This window comes from Mastigoproctus giganteus, chromosome 11 (assembly GCF_048544385.1).
Source record: "Mastigoproctus giganteus isolate SK-2022 chromosome 11, ASM4854438v1, whole genome shotgun sequence".
In the NCBI taxonomy this organism is placed as follows: domain Eukaryota; kingdom Metazoa; phylum Arthropoda; class Arachnida; order Uropygi; family Thelyphonidae; genus Mastigoproctus; species Mastigoproctus giganteus.
Genome location: NC_143585.1, coordinates 110771834 through 110792031, shown reverse-complemented (window position 1 = coordinate 110792031; position 20198 = coordinate 110771834). Strand labels below are relative to the sequence as shown.

The 20198-nt window shown below is 38.1% G+C and overlaps 1 protein-coding gene across 1 annotated transcript in view; it reads right to left on the bottom strand.

Moving 5' to 3' along the window:
• LOC150078350 (uncharacterized) overlaps window positions 1-13831 on the bottom strand; it is a 59531-nt gene extending 45700 nt beyond the window's left edge. The window contains exon 1 of the mRNA XM_090384539.1: window positions 13748-13831. Coding sequence (XP_090240665.1) covers window positions 13748-13831 — 84 coding nt within the window. The remainder of the gene's footprint in view (window positions 1-13747) is intronic.
• Window positions 13832-20198: the final 6367 nt, after the last annotated feature.

Below are 20198 nucleotides of genomic sequence, written 5' to 3'. Positions count from 1 at the left end.
CAGGGTTGCTTTTATGAGCCTAACAATCTTTGCAGGTATGCCCAAGAGGAGATCATTTATCATTTCCTCTCTGTTGAGTAAATCAAAAGCTTGTTTGAAATCTACATATAGGTTAAATAAGTGTATATTATACTCAAATGCTTTTTCCTGTATCTGCCTCAAAATGAAAATCTGGTCAGTTGTTGACCGACTGGGTCTGAAACCGCACTGATTTTCTCTGAATATGCTGCCAATCTGTTATAACTCCCGACAAAACCTTGTAAGTAACGCTCGGCAATGTAATACCTCTATAGTTAGAGCAAAGCAGTTTATAACTCATCTTGTGAATTGGCTGTATGATTCCAAGTGTCCATTCTTCAGGGATTTTTACCTCAGACCATATTAATAGTATCAAATTATGTATTCTTCTCCATAGTGTCACTCCACCATTTGTGAGCAACTCTGCAGTTATTCCATCAGCTCCTGGTGCTTTAAAGTTTTTTAAGCATTTAACTTTTTGAATTTCTTTGAAACTAGGGTCTTCAATGCATGGTTCTACTGTATAGTACAATAGCTGTTTTGTTTCAGTCTTACCTCCTGTCAAATGCTCTCAAAATACTTTTTCCACTGCTTCAGAACCTCCTTTCTCTCAGTCAGCAAGTTGCCTTCACTATCCCTGCATGCAGTAACTTTTGATCGGAATTCCTGTGTACTTTCTTTAATTTTCTTATGAAACTTTCTACTTTCCTTCTTGTTGTAATGTTCCACAATTTCATCGACCTTCCTTCTCAAAGCTTCTCTCTTTTTCTTTCTACACAACTTAGCTGTGGAAATCTGTTTTTCCTTGTAGTGTTCACTATTCGCTCTGCCATTCTGCTGTAAACATTTCACTCTGGCTTGTCTCTTCAATTCTACTGCTACTCGACACTCATCATCATACCATTCCTCATTTCTCGGTCTTGAGGTCTCATCCAAGGTTACGTGTGCTGCATCCAAAATTGCAGCCTTTATACAAGTCCGTTCATCTTCAATCTTGTCACTTTTTTCTGTTCCTACAGTTTTCGGGCCAACTCTTCCTGGTACTTTGTTTCAACAAGTCTATCTTTCAATTTCTCTACATTCCACCACTTAGTTTTCTCAGCCTTTCTTCTTGCTACTAGAGCTATTTTATACTTCAGTCTGGCTCCCACTAGAAAATGATTGGAATCGGAGTTCCCCCCCCCCCCCCCAAAAAAAGAAAGGACATTTTCAATTGCAGTAGCCCACCTCTTAGAGACCAGTACATGATCAATCTGATTAGCTTGATTTGTACCAGGGAATTTTCCATGTACCTTTATGAACATTCTTTCTTGGAAACAAGGTACTCATGACCTTGAAGTTGTTGGCGGCAGCAAATGTGCTATGTCAAGATTGTTGTCAATAAAATGACTAAATTTGAACTCCTGGTTAGGACAACTAAAGCTCATATACTAGGGCTAACAGAAACACAGTGTAACTGGAAATTGGAGAGGGTCATGCTTCTTATCAAAGGCAGCCTGAACATGAAAAGAGCTTTAGCTGAGTTTGAAGTTACATCTACCAGCATAAAATCTGAGTGTTGTGAGTTAGTTCGAAAGCAAAGGAACAAGAGAGTGGGAGTAATCTACAGACCATCATATTCTTCACAATCTAAGATTGTGAAGAATATGATGAGAGTCTTTACATGCAGATGGAATGGGCAAGCAAGTACAAATGTCTTATTATAAATGACTTTAATCTGCCCCAGGTTGATTGGAATAAGTGGGAGGGAAACTCATGATGGAGAAAAACTTTTCTAACTAGATAATTATTTGTGCTAGCATATCAGAGGAAGTATTAGGAATGAGATTATTCTTGACCTCATCATTACTAACAATTCAGATGACATCACAGAACTTAAAGTACAGGAACCATTGTCAGAAAGTGATCATGCAATCATCAGTTGGAAGATTAAGAATGATGTTGCAGTAGTTAAAGGTAAAGGCATGGGTTTTTACTTCTAGAGGGTACTTTTATGGAATACTTTTAAAGCAAAAATCACAGAAGACATGAAAGCATACATACCTTTAAGAAAATATTGCAGGGGGGGGGGTTGCTCAAACGGATGGCTGTGGAGCTGGATGGTCAAATAGAGCAGAAAACAACTGCATGGGACATTTACAGAGCAATGAAAAGTACTGAGGCATAAACATGTAAAAGTCGATCTGTAACGGTACCACAGCAGGTGTTGAACAGTTGAACACGTGTGCACTAAGAGTGGGAAAGTCTTAGACAACCTAGCTGACGTTGTGGATGAACTGAACAGGTACTTTACATCTGTCTTTACTATCGAAAGACTCATCATGTTGAAAAAAGGCTGTGTGAGTGAGGTATTAGTGATGTTGTAATTACAGATGACTGTTTATTAGAAAAACCTTTGCACATAAAGGCAAGTAAGGTTCCCAGAGTTGATGGCATATACCCTGTAGTTTTGAGGGAGAGCACAAGGGAGTGTATTGAACCACAGAGGTTAATTATGCAGGCATCTTTGGACTCGGGGGAGATTCCTTTGGATTGGAGAAGTGCTAACGTATCACCAATACATAAGGGCAGTTCTAAGAGTGAAGTTGGTAACTACAGACCAGTTAGTCTGACTTCAGTGGTAGGAAAATTCTTATAAGCAGTGATTAAGAATGCAATCCAGGAACATTTAGATAGATGTGGCATTCTAAGTAACACACAACATGATCTTGTTAAACGAAAATCATATTTAACTTAGTAAGCCTATTTTGACAGTTACGAGCTGGATAAACTATGTTGAACAAGTTCAACATAGTTTATCCAGCTTGAACAAGTTCAACATAGTTTATTTGGATTTAAGGAAGGCATTTGACTCAGTTCCTCATGAGTGGTTATTGTATAAGTTGGAACATGTTGGAATTACTAGAAAAATTCTAAGTTGGATTGCAGAGTGGCTGCAAGGCAAAAGGCAGAGGGTTATGATTAATGGATATTCTTCAGATCGGTATAAAGTCAGAAGTGGGTTCCTCCCAAGGATCGTTAAACTTTGGACCATTGTTTTTTCTGATTTTCATAAACATAGGCAATGGGATAGAAGGCTTGAGGTCAAAATTTGCAGAAACATAAAGAATGGTAGAGTAGTTAATGATAAATACCAAGCAGCACTCCTTTAGGATGACTTAAACAGGCTCCACAAATGATCAAAAAAGTGGCAGCTATGTTTTAATATTGCTAAATGTAAGGTTTTACACTTTGAGAATAACAACTCACAAATAAATTAAACACTTGGTGGGGGTTGAATTAAAACTGTGTGAGGAGGGAAGCATATAATTTGTGGTTTCCTATCTACTTGATTGGGTTGGGGTTTTTTTTGTTTTTTTTTTTTGCCAGTGCAGCAAAAGTCTGTGGCTTCCTTGCACTATACGGCAAATACAATTACTATTACTTCTCAGTTTCCATGAGAGGGTAACAACATAATAGCTAAACATCATAAACTACAATAAGCAGCCTCACCTTGCATGGTGCATCATATCATAACAACAGTGATGTTTGAGAATGGATATAAATGTATAAAATTTGGAATATCTGGTGCGGAGTCCTCGCTTGGACCCAATGGAATAAACTAGTGCACCAGGTGAGGACCAGACCAACACATTGGAAACTGAACTTTCCACTGACAAAGAGACTGAAGTCTGTTTGTCAGTGGAAAGTGGGGAGTGTGGGGATCATAATGACCAAACAACTGTGTATGTAAAAACTACATACTACTGATGTGTGTCTGCATATTTTTTCTAAAGTAATGTAATATATCCATTATAATTTTAAAATATAAGTTAAAGCTTTAATCATGGCCATATTTTTTTATGAAAATAAGAAAAAATTCACAAGAATGTTTTAAAAGTTCTGATTTTACGATAGATTTATTTTTTGTGAAACAAGAAAGATGGAAAAGAAGTTTTTTGCAAAAAGGAAAAAACTGGGGTAAAAACTATATTACAACACTAAAACACTAATACAAAGGTGCCAAATCAAGTGCATATGACATTCTCTGTTGTAAATCCAGAGATGGCAGCTATGCAAAGCCTTTCATCTGATCAATGGTTGCTAATACGGATTTTGTCAGTGTCGATCAATTGGTGATATACTGGCTTACGCTGCTCATCTTTGGAAAAATTCAATGAAAAATTTTGGTTTGTCTTCTGCTTTCTGAAAATGGATAGAAAGCTTCCTAACCACTCACTGCAGGCAATTGCAGATGCTCTCTGTCGTCTAACTTTTCAACACCTGTTGGTATTTCCAAAGGTTCACTTCTTTCTCCTACTCTTTATCTCTTGTATATTAACCCTTCAGAAGACAGCGTTTTCTGAAGATCACACATGCACTTAGAAATGGTTGCTGTTGTTGTGATGGAGTTTTACAACACATAGGCTGCCAGGGCCATATTGTGTCTTTCAAATGGTTAGCACGAAATACTAAATTTATTGAAATAGGTGTTATATTTTATGATATATACCCAGTGGTGAGCTATAGAGGATTTGCGAGAGCCCATTGTTATTTTTTTTTTGAAAATTTGTGAGCCCATTGTTGAAACAATAATTTATTTTACAAATGAAATCCTGAATGCAATTATTGAGTATCCAGAGCCGAAACTAAGGTGGAGCGAGCAGGGCCCCATCCCCAGCATTTTAATGGCACAATCAATCAGCTATGTATTTTAAAATTGCTTCATTTTTGATTTAATTACAGTCAGACCTCTGTTTAACTAACTTCTTTATAGCGAATTTTTTTGAATTCCTCTTGGTAATTACATTTAAAGTGGTTTCCGTTGAACGAAGAAAATTTCCATGTAACGAACAGATTACGGAGAGAGAGAACTTTGTATGCATTGTTCTCACCCCTGGCCTTTAAGTAATTTAGGTAATTAGAAAGTGCAAATTAAGGGTGAAAGGGATTACCGTTTCATAATGTTAGTGGTGTCCGTAAAAACTATGCAGTCACATACCGAGAAGTCGCACTAGTCAATATGCTTTCCATAGCCAGTCAGAGGATTAAGAAGATTCTCAACACGGATTATAGTCTCTGGTCAACCTGTGTTGTGGTTCCCCTTTACTCTGACAAACGGGCATATGTTTTTCAGAGAAGTGAGTGATTCACACCTTCCAGTAAATTTCTCCATCTATGTTTACATGGTCACAGTAGCTGAATATTTGAGTGATTCTGACATTTTTCACAGTATTCAAAGAACTAGTGAAAGCAGCAACGTGGTGGGGGGGGAATTGGAGCAACTAAGATATTATATAAACTTTATGAAGAATGAAATGTTGGCAGATTTTGAAACTTCGTCGAGGCGTTCACTGTGTAGAAAATGTTCTAAACTTAATGGTATACAGGCAATAATTAAAAAAAAAAAAAAAAAAAAACTATATGCATATCACCACTTGCCAAAATACCAGCACGAACTAAGATGATCGCTACAGAACTTGATGTGGAAACTAAAAAGATCGGTCGTGTGTTCGGGCCATGATGTAGCTTGCGGACCGCAATTGCGAGTTGAAGGAATTATCCCGCTTTGTGCAAACATTTTGAATCAGAAGTTAAATATTCTGGATTATTAAATCGACTTTTAATATGGTTTGTTTGTTGTTTGTTATTTGGTTTTTAGGAGCATTAGCAACTAAGGCCATATTGCTCCAGGGATATGCTGTGGTCATTCCCTGACCTTTCCGCATCCTCCGTATTTGGTGGTAACGGGCTCGAACCCCAGTCTAATCAAGAAGCGTGTGTGCTACGCACTGCCGCACCTGTTTTAATATGGAATTTTGTATCCATTTAGCACTAGTGATCAACATCTTGCAGGAGCTCTCTTACCTTTCAGAAGCTTTACAGAATCACTATGGTAAAAGCAGATAAATTAATTATTCGAACTATAAATGCTATTGCTAATTTGAAAAATTCTGAAGGAAATTATTAAGCTAAAATTGAGAGCATGTTGAAGTGGAAAGAATTTGAAGGAATCAAATTCGAAAGTAAGAACACATTTAATATTACCTCGTGACAAGTTATTAAATGCATTGTTTTATCTTCAAAGGATAAGTTATTAATGCAACAGAGTGATTTTAAATTAAATAAAGAAAATAATGATACCACTGAAAGAAATTTTAAACATATGCTACCGGAAATCATGGAATATGAAAGAACTTTCATCTCGGTGGCAAGACGGTGAAAACCGAATAACAAATTTGTTTTCTGATAAAATATGAAATAAAAATTAATGATTTTAGAGATTTTGTCACAGTTTATCTTTAAAATCCAGTGAAATTCCCTTTTCAATTAAGAAAGCCAGAAATATCTTTGAAACCATTGCGATTAGCACTGCTGAAGCTGAGTGAGCTTTCAGTGTAATGAATAATGATGGAAATTAAACAAGTTGCAGATTATGATGACCATACATCTAAATGGAAAACCACTGTTTCAATTTGATCCAGTCGTTCAAATCATTCCTCTGTAATCACTGCTCAACTATTGAGCAAAGCAGATTATCAACAACAAATATTAATAAAGAAGCAAATTGCATATGGCAATTTTTAGAATAAAATTTTCTTGTATATTGTGTAATAATTTTTTTTTCATGTAATCTGTGATTTTTGTGTACTTTTTCTAGAAAGTTTGTTCGTTATGTAATATTTGTTTTATATTGTTTTGTGATAGTTTTTATATTGTTTTTGATATGGGAAATATTTCATGTTATTTTTTATTCGCAATATTCAAATTTTATCATAAAAAAATTTATCCATTTTCCATAATTGTTAAAAAAAAAAACTAAAAAAAAAGTTCCACGTGTGCTGAGCAAGCGCAACTTTTTTTACGAAGAAGGAACATCCTTCATGTTTCTTTTAGGTATTTTGAATTGCATATATTGATTACAAAATAAGAGATTTTATTGATCATTCACAAATTTACATAATTTCTGGAAGACAAGATACAATGGATTTATGATAACTAAAGTAAGTGATGTATACTTGCCATTGCAACGTATCTAAATATCTCTGGAAAACAGTGTCGATAGAAGTACCGAACTTTGTAGTTGAAGCAACATACGCAGCTGTTAGGGGCACCTAACAATGGAATGTAACGAAAATGCGAGACGAAAAAAAATAAATTGTTGACAAATATATGTATTGTTGCAGTCATATGACAAATACTTGCATTACTGCAATCATACTTACTGCAGTAGTAAATGCAGGAAGTATGATTGTGATGTCATACCATTCAAGAATTCTAAAATGTTAGAACTCCAGACACTATTGTATCCAGTTATCATTGTAAGGGGGAGGCATGACGACCAGGTTTTTAAGCTTTTTTTTTTTTAGATAGACCTAGGAACATTTTGCACATTCACTAAAAGCATAGTTAAGGGGGTAATAAGCCCAATCTGTCCCCCCCACCCCCCCACCCCCGAATTCACCCCTGACTTGAGAAATTATACCAATCACGAAAATTGCATCACGCGCTCTAATCACACTACTAGTAGTGCAAGGGTGGGAAGTGCTTCTGGTGGAATCTGCGGATGACGTCACTGCTGTGACTGATTAAATTTACTTGGTAGAAAGTCGGAAAAATTGCGAGCCCATTGTTAAAATATTCACAGCTCACCACTGTATATACCTATATAGTTTAAGAAGGTAAAAAGTTCTGTTTTATTAGGATCATCTCCGAGAATCTGCATTAATGATAATGAATGTATAGCAAATGATTTAAAGGTATTTGAACAGATATTTAGAAACTGGGGACAGTCTACTAATAAATGACAAACAACCAGTTGTACATGACATGATGAGTATTGGGGAGCGCTGTCATTCTTTAATAGATACAGGTGAGTATGCCCAATCCTTAGCCTTACTAAAATTATTTCATCATGCCTGTTTTTTTGGAAGCTGGAGAGCCACAGCTTTGGTTCTGGTTTTATTTGGTAGAGTTTGTTTCCTGGATAACTTTTCCAGATTAGTAACCAGCTATTATAACATGCTTTATGAATGATGTGTTTGTAATCTGTATATGAAACTTGAAAGGTTTGAGAAATAGTAGTTTCTGGTTGTTTGGCTGCAAGATCTGCTCTTTCATTGCCAGCTATCCCAGAATGTCCTGGGATCCAGCAGAATGTCACAGTTTGGTTCGACTCATTGCAAGCAAGTAACTTGGAATATATTTGTTTTATTATAGGGTGAGAGGAGTTATTACTAGTTATAGTGGTGACAGCACTAAGTGAGTCAGTGTATATATTAAAGCAGGGATAATTAAAAGTTCAGTAATCTGATGAAGAGCTAAGTTTATAGCGTAAAGCTCAACAGTAAAGATATTGCATTCTAATGGTAATGAAACAGAAATGGTGAATGAAGGGAAGACTGCCGCAGCACCTACTTGGATCTGTTTTTGATCCATCTGTATAGATTTTACAGGCCTCCGAATTAAAAGAGTGAGTTTCATGTAATTGTGCGATATTGGAGGGGGACAAGGTGTTCTTCCCCCACTGTTGAAAAATGCCGTCGTAATTTGCAGAAATATTTGTCCAAGGCAGATCAGGAGGTGTCATATTCTAAAATATATTGCTGATTTCTATATTCCATGTTTGAGTCAGTTGTTTAAGTCTAAGTGGAGCAGGTTGGTTTTCATTTGGCTTACTGTTGTAAAATTACTCCCATTCGGTATTGTACAGACATCTCCAACTAGGGTGGGAGGGAAAACTATAAATTTTTGCAGCATACATCAAAAGTAATGTTTTCCTCCAAAGATGTAAAAGAGGCTCATGAGCTTCAATATCAAGACTCTGAACTGGGGAGGTTCTGAAAGCCCCTAGAGAAACTCTCAACGACTGTGCTGGATCGTATTCAATCGCTCTAAAGCAGTTTTTCTCGCAGAGTCATACACTGGAGAGCCATAGTCTAAGCAGGACCTGATGAGAGCTCAATAAAGATGGATCAGGGTATGTCAATCAGCACCCCAAGACATGGATGACACACACTGGAGAATATTCAATTTTTTCAAACAAATAGTGCGAAGATATGCCACATGTGCTTGAAAGTTCAGTTTCCTATCCAGTACCAGGCCAAGAACATGGACAGTGTGAACAAGAGGAATTGAAATGTTAGTGATCTTTAGCTCCGGATCGGGATGCAGTGACCTTAATTTGCAAAAGTGAGTAGTGGTGGATTTCTGCTCAGCAAGATAGTATTCATTATGTAAGGTCCATGATTTTATTCCGGCAAGAGCAATTTGTAACTGTCTTTCAACAATATTCATACTTTGTGACTGGCAGGATATGGTGAGATCATCTGCATACATGTATATTTGGATGGTTTTTGGAAGTTCTTCCAATATGTTGTTGACCAGAATTGCAAATAGGGTAGCACTCAGGATGGAACCCTGTGAGACACCCTTTTCTTGAATGTGAGATGCTGACAGCACATTTTGATATCGGACTTGCAAGGTGCGTAATCTTAAAAAGTTCTGGATGATTTGAGGAAGGTAGCCTCTCAGCCCCAACTGATGTAGATCTTTTATCAAATGCTTTCTGAATATCTAGGTTCACCATCACTGGATGTTGCCTCGTAACAAAAGCGTTACATATGTTAGATTCAATTTTGAGTAGTAAATCTAAGGTAGATCTATTTTTATGGAAGCCATATTGGTGATCAGAAAGAATATTTTGGAAATCTAGAACCCATGTGAGCCTCTTATGCACCATCCTTTCAAAGATTTTGCCCAAACAGCTTGTCAACGATATTGGTCTGTAATTCTCAACTAGAGAAGGATCTTTACCTGGTTTTGGAATACGCCATATACAAATATAGGAATGACACCATGAGAGAGGATATGTATTTTCTGAGAAGACCCGGTTATAAAAGAGTAATAATATGTAGAGATCAGCTTCACATAGATACTTCAGCATACAGTAGTGAATGCCATCTGGTCCTGCTGCACTATTTGGAGATTTACTCAAGGATTCTTTGAATTCAGCTATAGTAAAGGGCTGGTTATAGGGAAGTGAGAGTCTAGTTGAAAAATTAAATTTATGACGTTCTTCATCAGTTTTAATGTGTTGAAAGGAGGTCACATAAGAGGAAAAGGCGGAAATGTTATAAAAGGATTCTGCTAAAGCATTTGCAATGTCAGTAGAAGAGGATAGGTCGTGCCCATTCCATTGTATTATCAGAGATTGCTGTGGTAAAAATTTCCCATTGAGAGCTTGTATTTTTTACATATAATTCGAGTGTCAGTATTTTTGTTAATAGTTGATGCAAAGTTAATCCAGGAGTCACGTTTTGCTTTATTCCTAATTTGCCTTGCTTTTGCTCTGAGTTTTTGTAAAAAATTAGATTGGCAGTAGCTGGGCATTTGCGGAACTGGTTCCAAGCACAGTTTTTTCCTACTTTCGCTTTGGAGCAATCCACATTCCACCACTGATTTTTGCACTTGCACTGGTCCTATTTTGGGATGGAAATTTCTGCTGCAGATAGAATTTGGCTGGTAACATGGCTAATTACATCATCAATATGTTGTTGTTGAACATACTGAGTGTCGAGTAAGACACAAGTTGAGTAGTTTTCCCAGTCTGCTTTATGAAAGTTCCAAGAAGTACGGCCTTTAGGACATTACAGGATGTGTTTGGATTGAACTGATAATAGGAAAATGGTCACTGTGGAATGGATCCTAGGACACAGCACTAACCATTCCATGCTTGCAAACAGAGATGCTGAACAGATGGATAAGTCTATGTTGAGGTAGTACTTGTAGGTAGTTGGACATGAGTTGGAGAGCCAGAATTTAGCACAGTCAGGTTATGGTTATCCAGGAATGTTTCGATTAATTGGCCTCTCCTATCCACACAATAGATGGTGGCTGTTGAAATCATCGAATAAACAGACAGGAGGCAGCAGTTGTGCGATTAGATTGTCAAGTTCAGTCTGGGAGCAAGGATAATTCAGTGAGATATAAATGGATGCAAGGGTTAATGATATTGCCATCCGAACTGCTACAACTTCTAAGGAGGTTTGTAGTTGGAGAAGTCTTGACGGTATAGTAGATTTCACAAGAACAGCTACCCCTCCATGAGCAGGACTGTCAGAAGATGAAGACTGTGTCTTCATCTTCTGACTGAACCTCCATTTCCATGTTGCTATAGTGTGGTTTCACTTTCTTCTGGTTTTCAACACTAACAGATTTTGTTGTTTCGGGTGTGGTTGAGATAGCATCAGTTGGGATACTGATTGGCATGTTGCTGATTTCATTGACTGTAGATTTCTTATTGCATGTTAGCACATTTTTGGCCCAGGTAGCAAAGGAAATGTTTGGTACATCTGTTTGAGTTGCAGCTGACCGGCTGTTTTTAGTGATAGATGCGTATGATTGGCTAGGCAGGGTTAACAGTATTTGCTTCCTTGCTTCCGGGTATGTGACTTTGTGCTCCACTTTACATTTCTGGATTTTTTTTTTCCTGTTTTCCAAAGGTCACATGCTTTAGAAAATGCAGGGTGGCTTCCTTTACAGTTTGGGCAAGTAGGAGTGGAAGCTGTACAGTCTCCTTGGGAATGCTCCTTAGAGCCACAAATAGGATACACAGCATCAACTCTGCATGCCGTCTGAGAATGGCCATACTTCTGGCATTTAAAGCAGCGAATGGGGTTTGGGATGTATGGCCGAATTTTGCAGTTTAAATAACTGGCTTTAACAGAAGATGGAAGAGTCGGAGTACTAAATGTCAAAATGATGGAGCTGGTTGGTAGTAGGCTACCATCTTTTTTGGTCATTATTTTCCATGCACGAGTCACTTTTTGTTCCCCAAGTTCTTGTATTATCACTTCTTCAAAGACGGACAGCAAGTCCCATTCACTGATAATGCCTTTTGAGGTGTTCAGAGTGTTATGGGGCAAAACTGACACTGGAATACTGTTAAATGATGTTAATTTAACAGTATTCCAGCCTCTCTGAATGAGTTGCCTTAGAAGTTTCAATTAGGTTTCCAGATTGGAGACGTTTAACCATTTTAGGAGATCCACAAACTGATTCTAAACATTTCTGAATTAGAAAAGGCGATAATTTGCCAACAGGTTGCATAGATAATGAGTGCATTATAAAAAATGCTGGAACTTCTTTATTCTGATTTTCCGTCCGTAGTCACTTCGGACGATTGGAGTCATGGTCGTTGTCAGGAATTTCTGATCTTGAGCTTGAGGGCTCTAAAGATGGATAATTATTTATATCCATGATGGCTTCTTTTGGCCCTGGGAATTTGTTTTTACCACCCAGGTTACCGGCCCCGCTGCAGGGAGGCAGAGGCAGTGCCTGGTGTGACCAAGCGTAAAGTATTAGGGTTTAGTAATAGAACTATCAGAAAAAGAAAGGTGGCTTTCCTTTCTTGCCCTTTACAAGTACTTATGTTACAAGAGCTCTTATTAAATAAATATATTGCTTAACAAGAGGAACGTCGACCGGGCTATCCAGGTGGGTAAAGTGCCTGCCTGGCAACCCAAAGGACGTGGGTTCGAATCCCGCCTCGGGCTTGGATCAGAGTAAAATGCAAAAACTTTGGGAGGTGTATTATGGCCACCCGATGCACCAACAACAACAAAAAAAAAAAAAAGAGAGAGAGGAACATAAAAGAACTATAGATCACTTTTAAGAAATCGCACTTATAGCACAGAGAATTCACTTAGTCACAATCCCTTGGCACCCGGGGCCTTTTAGAAATAGTAATTCCACTTATAATCTTAAAATTGGCAATAAGATGTCCCCTTTATTTCCAATCTATTACAGACACAACTATGAAAAATATATTTTTATATTAAAAACACATTTTTATCTTCTTTAATATACAACACCCTCTGCGATACCTTCAGGTATGCTTATTATCACCTCCATTATTTGGGAGTTTCAAATATTGTCTCCCTTATTATCTTGACTGATGGCTAAAGAAACATCAATCAAAAACTCACAAACTTCAACATTTGGATGCCAGCCATACTCTTCCATGACAAAGCCGCAGATCGCAACAATTGAAGGCACTGCCATAACACAAAGTGGGTCGCTCTCTCCATCAAAAAACTGAGCTTTCTTTTTCACTCCATTACTTTTCCTCTAAACAATGAACAACTACAAATCACGACTCTACAATACAATGGAATATTGTCCCCACATCTGGGTTGATATTCCTGTGCCCCTGGCTAAAAAGTCTCACTCAAGCTCCTAGCCTCTAACCAGAAGAGGGCAATCAGGTTAAGTAAGACCCTTTTCTTACAAAATGTATGCACTGTCTGTCACACAGGAATTGGATTGCTGCTAAACGTCTTTTCTATAAATAGTTCCATGGTCTCTGTTCTTCCAAAAGAGTATCTGCAATTCCACCTTCTTCCAACCTGTACAAACTTCTGCCTCAACGTCCACTCATTGTCTAATTTCAAACTTCCAGAACTAACTTTACCTCTTCATTATTTATCCTTTCTTTTCTTTGGAAAAACCTTCCTTCACGTGTAGTTCCCAAAAATTACAAACTACAGAAATTTAAGTCTAATGTCAAGAAGTATCTTCTATCTACTCAGCCATCAACCATAGTACTAAATACATGTTCTTGTGACTTTCACATGTGCAGTTATCATAAGAAGTGGGAAAAAAAGTTCTGTACAATAACTGACAGGTTAAGTATTCTGCATTTCATTGATCTTTTACATTAAATTATACAGTTAAACAAAAAGCTTACTTGATTTAGCTCCATTTTGAGAAGAAGTGCTTTCAAGCCTTCATAATTATCGCCTTCTGCAAGTTTCAAGATTTCGTTTTCCATTATTTATATAGATATATATATAACTCTATAAGAAAAAAATTAATAATTAATTAGCCGGTGTAGTTTCTCTTCATTCTCAGTAAAGAACTGCATTACATTTTTAAGAAAAAATTAAGTTACATCCTCAATAAGGCCTCAAAGGGATGGAATAAAATATGATAACCGTACTTCAAAAACAAGATTATATCATAAGACTATATGTTTAAACCAAAATAATTTACAAAAAATATAAACAACTCTATTAAACAATAAAACTGCAACATATGTAACTTATAAAAAGAAACAAGACTTGATAGCATAACACATATTACTGCATTTAGGTATGTATTAGTTTAGTGTGGTATTCAAGGTAAATTGAATTTAAACAGAAATCATGATTCAGACTACAGCAGCAAAGCAAAGTACCAAGATGGCTGCAACTCAGAACTGAAGTCGCAGGGCAGTTCTACGAATCACAACCTTAGGATATATGCATTTGTGCGATGGTTGCAAATCTATCTGGAACAAGATGTGATAAAGCCAAGGGGGGGATATGTCTGTGTGTGTGTTTGGTGCAAAGAGTTTGTTTGTTTGTTTGTTTGTTATTTGGTTTTTAGGAGCATTATCAACTAAGGCCATATTGCTCCAGGATATGAGGTGGTCATTCCCTGACCTTTCTGCATCCTCCGTATTTGGTGGTGACGGGCTCGAACCCTGGTCTAATCAAAAAGTGTACTGCTCCTTCCCCACCTGGCTACGGAGGCGCCTGGTGCAAAGAGTATGAGGAAACCAGGTACAAACTCAGCATTCCAATTAGAGTTTACGAGCACCTGAAGAACAGGGTGGATGCCCTCAAAGAACTACAAAAAACAAAGGACATAAGCACTAATGATATGAAAAGTAGATCTGAAGGCTTACTTAACAGGGCAATGCCGGAAAACATTCGCAAGTTAGCATTAAATTTGAAAGTGTCTTCAATACTGCCCAGATAAGATAGGAGGGAGTACATGTTGAGACCCTTGTCACACAATTCAGCCCAGAAAGCAGATATCCAAAATTCAGAGGTTAGAATTTTTCTCAGTATGGTCTGTTCTTGTCAATCTACAGGACAGACTTTTTACAAGGATGGGATACAATTAAATAGAAGGGAGGCAAGAATATTCACTGATTGTATTCAGGAAGTGTTAGGTGAGTCAGAAAACTGATAGCATTGTGGGTTACACCAACTAATAGATTCAGCAGTGCCACAAGCAGGTGTGAAAGTGATTCTTGCACAGCTTCTGATGGAATATGGGCTATGTTAGGAAAACAAGAGTAAGAATACATGCTGTACACTAATCCTAGGAGCATAGTAAATAAACTTGATGAATTTGAAGTACTGATTAAGTCATCAAATGCAAACATTGTGGGGATACTGAAGACATGGTGTCACTCCAACATAGGCATGCAGAATTTGAAGATAAGTACAATGTATACAAAAGAATACACATGACAGGAGGGGGGGAGATATGCTCTTAGTTAAGAAGTGCATAAAATCAAAGGCAGTCAAATTCAGTTGACTTGGGTGGTTAGTCTGGTGTGACATAAGCATTGAGTAAACAAAAATGAGAGTAGGAGCGTTGTGATATGCCTAATGACTCTGATGAGTATAATAAACAGCTGTAGACAGGAATAAAGTGGGCCAGTAAATCAGAATGTCTTATAGTGGGGATTTTAACTTTCCAGATATTAACTGAAAGTTCTGGATTTATCACTCACACACACACACACACCAGCAAGATTTTTGTGGTTTTATTGGATGACTGTTAGAGAGGAGCACATGTTGGAGAGGAATATGAAACAGCAATACCCATCATTTGGTTATCAGGCAGCAATTATTCATGAATTAAGAATCTACAGATGAAAGATTCTGTGAGTGACAGTGATCACAGTGGGTAAATGTGGAATTTACTTAAAGGAATAAAGTACTTGTAAAGGGAAAAGCAAGAGTTTTTGCTTTCCTAAGGATAAATACATTGGTCTCAGACAGATTTTAAATTCTATGTAGGGGGACCAACTGATTACGTTACCAACAGCAAATTCAAATCTGAAACGTTCAGGAAGTAATCGCAGAAGCCACTAAACTTTTCATAAGAAAGGAATACCGTTCCAAGATTATATCTAAATGTATGTCAGATTAACTGATTAGACTTGTGGCAGAGAAGCAAAATACATGGGAAGCATAGAAATTATAGTAACTTATAGTAAAAATGAATTATAGTAAAAATGACAACCACTTATAGTAAAAATGAATTAGTCTATCAAGCCACAAAGGAGGTTAGGCAAGCTAAGGCAGATTACAAGAAGCCACTCAGAAAAAATGCCAAGAAAAGCAGCAAAAACTTCTTTATTTATAACAGCAGAAGGAAGAGGTTGAATCACACTAGTCCACCTGATATTAGAAGTAGTAAAGGCACATGATGCAAGAAAGCAAGCTTATATAGCATCAGCCAAAAAAAACACACACACACACACCCTCCTCATTTCACCATCCACTCGCTCCAAGTGTTTGTCTAGTTCTGCCTTGAATCTATTTAAACTATTAACTTCAACATCGACACATGGAAGTTTGTTACCGCAATCCACCACCCACCAGCTAAAGGCAAACGTCCGCACATCTATTAGCATTAGCATTTTTAAGCATTAGTAGAGGCATTTGATGCAAGAAAGCAAGCTTATGCAGCATCAGCCAAAAAAAAAATAATAATAATAAATAAATAAAAAATAACCACTTCCACTTCACCCCTCTGTTCGTTCAAAATACCTGTCCAGCTGAGCCTTAAACTTATTTCGGCTATCAACTTCCACGACAAGGGATGGAAGTCTATTCCACCAACCAACCACCCACTGGCTAAAGGCAAATTTCCTCACGTCTATCCAACATCTGTCTTTTCTCACTTTGAATTTATGCCCTCACAGGTGATTATTCTGAGCAAGAGGAAGAATCCCATCAGCATTGAGCATGCTCAAACCATTCAAGGCTTTATACACCTCTATCAGATCACCTCGCTGGTGCCTAGTCCCCAGACACTAATTTGCAAAACTTAAGCCTTTCTTCATAAGAGCACCCCTTTGTTCCATTCACTAATCTTGTTGCCCTACTCTGTACTCGTTCCAGCATCTCTACATCCTTCTTGAAATGAGGCCTCCAGACAGGTATACAGTACTCTAGGGGTGGTCTGACCATTGCCTTATACAAGGGAATAATCACCTCCTTATCTCTGCTAGAAAAATTCCTATATATCATTGACAATACACCATGAGCTACTCTTGCAGCCCGTCTGCACTGCTCAGAAAACTTCGTATCTGCCTGCACAACCACCCCCAGGTCCCTTTCATTCTCTACCACTGTCAGTGTAGTACCACAGAGTTGATATGTTGTTCTGGGGTTGCTGTTTCCCATATGTAGTACTTTACATTTGTCAATGTTAAACTTCATTTGCCACCTCTCAGCCCATCTGCTCAACCTTTCCAGATCCTGTTGCAGTAACATAGTGTCAGTAGTGTCCTTGACAACCCTGCCAACCTTCGTATCGTCTGCAAACTTGGACATTAAGCTTGATATACCATCATCAATATCATTTATAAATACAGAAAATAATGGACCCAATACTGAAACCTGAGAAACTCCACTAATAACATTAGTCCACGATGAGCAGTGTCCATTGATTACCACTCTCTGTCTTCTCCCCATCAACCACCCCTTTATCCATAGCAGCAATTTGCCTCCAATGCCACACTGCTCCAATTTGTGCAGCAGTCTTCCATGTGCAACAGTATCAAAAGCCTTTCTAAGATCCAAGTATATAATATCAAAGTTATTCCCTGCATCCAGTTCTTTTGTGACTGCATCATAGTATCCAATCAAACTGGTCAGGCAAGACTTCCCCTTAACAAAACCATGATGTATCTGAGCTATAACTGAAGTCTTGCCTAGATGATCCTGCAGTGCTTCTTTAACCAGTGCCTCCATTAATTTTCCAGGAACAGAAGTTAAACTAACAGGTCTATAATTACCTGTGTCGCCCTTTGATCCTCCTTTGTGAATTGGGGTCACATTTGCACATCTCCAGTCCATGGGTACCAACCATGAGTCCAAGGAAGCTCTCATAATTATGGTTAAGGGTTTGCTTACTTCCTTTGCTGCCTCCTTTAATATAACAGGATAGATCCCATCCACCTCAGGTGCCTTTATTGTATTTATCTTCAACAATTGGATTTATTTTCAGTGTAGTACCACAGTATTTCAGTGTAGTACCACAGAGTTATTACAAGATTCTCTAGCTTACTGCCAGAGTTGGATACACCTCTGGCATTCCCCTCGCTGAATAACTCCTCATGTGTGAATGTCGATGCAAAATATTCATTCAGTTTGTTAGCTACCTGAGCAGTATCATCAACAGTTGACCCATCGATATCAAGTGGACCAATCTGATTCATCCCCTTCCTTCTAGAGTTTACATAAGTAAAGAACTTGCTGTTTTTCTTTGCATCCCTTGCCAAAGATTTCTCATAATCTGCCTTCGCCTGCCTAACCTCCTTTGTAACTTGGTTACAGATCAACTTGTATTTATCATAGGCTTCTGTGTCATGTGTTAATTTGTATGTATCCCATGCATTTTTCTTCTCTGCCATATGTCTCATTAGTTCATCTGACATCCACTTACTATACAACTGTCTTTCCTCAATTTGAATTTATGCCCTCTCATACGATTATTCTGAGCACGAGGAAGAATCCCATCAGCATTGAGCATGCTCAAACAATTCAAGACTTGATACACCTCAATGAGATCACCTCACGGGTGCCTAGTCTCCAGACACTGTAATTTGCAAAACTTAAGTCTTTCTTCGTAAGAGCAACCCTTTGTTCCATTCACTAATTTTGTTGCCCTTCTCTGCTGTGAGGCACCTCAGTAGCCAGGTGGGCAGGAGCAGCAGTGCGTAGCACATGCTTCTTGATTAGACCGGGGCTCGAGCCCGTGACCACCAAATACAGAGGATGCAGAAAGGTCAGGGAATGATCACCACATATCCACAGAGCAATGTGGGGATAACCCATTATGCTGCAGTCACAATGCTCCTAAAAACCAAATAACAAACAAACAAACAAACAGCCCTTCTCTGCACTCACTCCAGCAGCTCTACATCCTTCCTAAAATGAGGCCTACAGACCTGTATACAGTACTCAAGGTGTGGCCTGACCATTGCCTTATATAAGGGGGTAATCACCTCTTTATACCTGCTAGAAATATTCCTGCATATCATTGACAAGACACCATGAGATATTATGATGACTTAACTGTTAATGACCCTGCTCAGGTTGCTGACAAACTGAATAGTTGTTTTGCATCTACAATCATGCATGAGGAGTTCTTTAGGGAGGGCAATGGACAGAAGTTCAAAAAAATCTAAAGGAACTATATGATTTTATGATAAATGAGGCTGTTATTTGGTTTTTAGGAGCATTAGCAACTAAGGCCATATTGCTCCGGGATATGCGGTGGTCATTCCCTGATCTTTCCGCATCCTCCGTATTTGGTGGTGACGGGCTCGAACACCGGTTTAATCAAGAAGCGTATGTTACGCACTGCTGCTCCTTCCCACCTGGCTACGGAGGCGCCGAGTGATAAATGAGGAGGAGGAGGAAAGGAATTGCTCAAACTTAACATAAAGACAATTTACTTATGTTCCTGGGAAAATAACAGTGTCCTGCATTACTACCAGACATTATTACCAATGTCTGGTAGTAGTGCAGGATCATCTGGACAGAAATGCTATTATGCTGCAGTCACAACGCGGAATTGTTAAGGGCAATCATGTCTGACCAATCTGATTGGATACAATGTTGCAGTAACAAGGGAAGTGGATGCAAAAAACAATTTTGACATCATATATTTAAATAAATAAAATTCTCTGTTTATCACTAGAAGGAACACATGGTTAAAGAATTTCACAAGATAGAGAGAATATAAGTCAGTACCATATTTAGCAGTTGCAGGCGTGAACACCAGTCAATCAAAGCATGTGTACTTTTGCATCGTTTTTGACTGAGCACACAGCTACAGCAGACTGGATTTCAAGAGAGATTTTCATTCACATAAAACACTGCTGATAAAAACTGGAGCAGTATGGCATTCAGGGCAGGTTACTGGTATGGATAAAGGGATGGTTCAGTGGGAGAAGATACAGTGTGGTTATTAATGAACGCGTCTCTTCGTGGACTAATGTTATTAGTTGAGTCCCACAAGGTTCAGTGCTTTGCTAACTGTTGTTTACTATATTTATTAATGATGTACAGATAGATGGCTTGGCCAGTTCATGGGGGTTTTGTCGATAATACACAGGAATT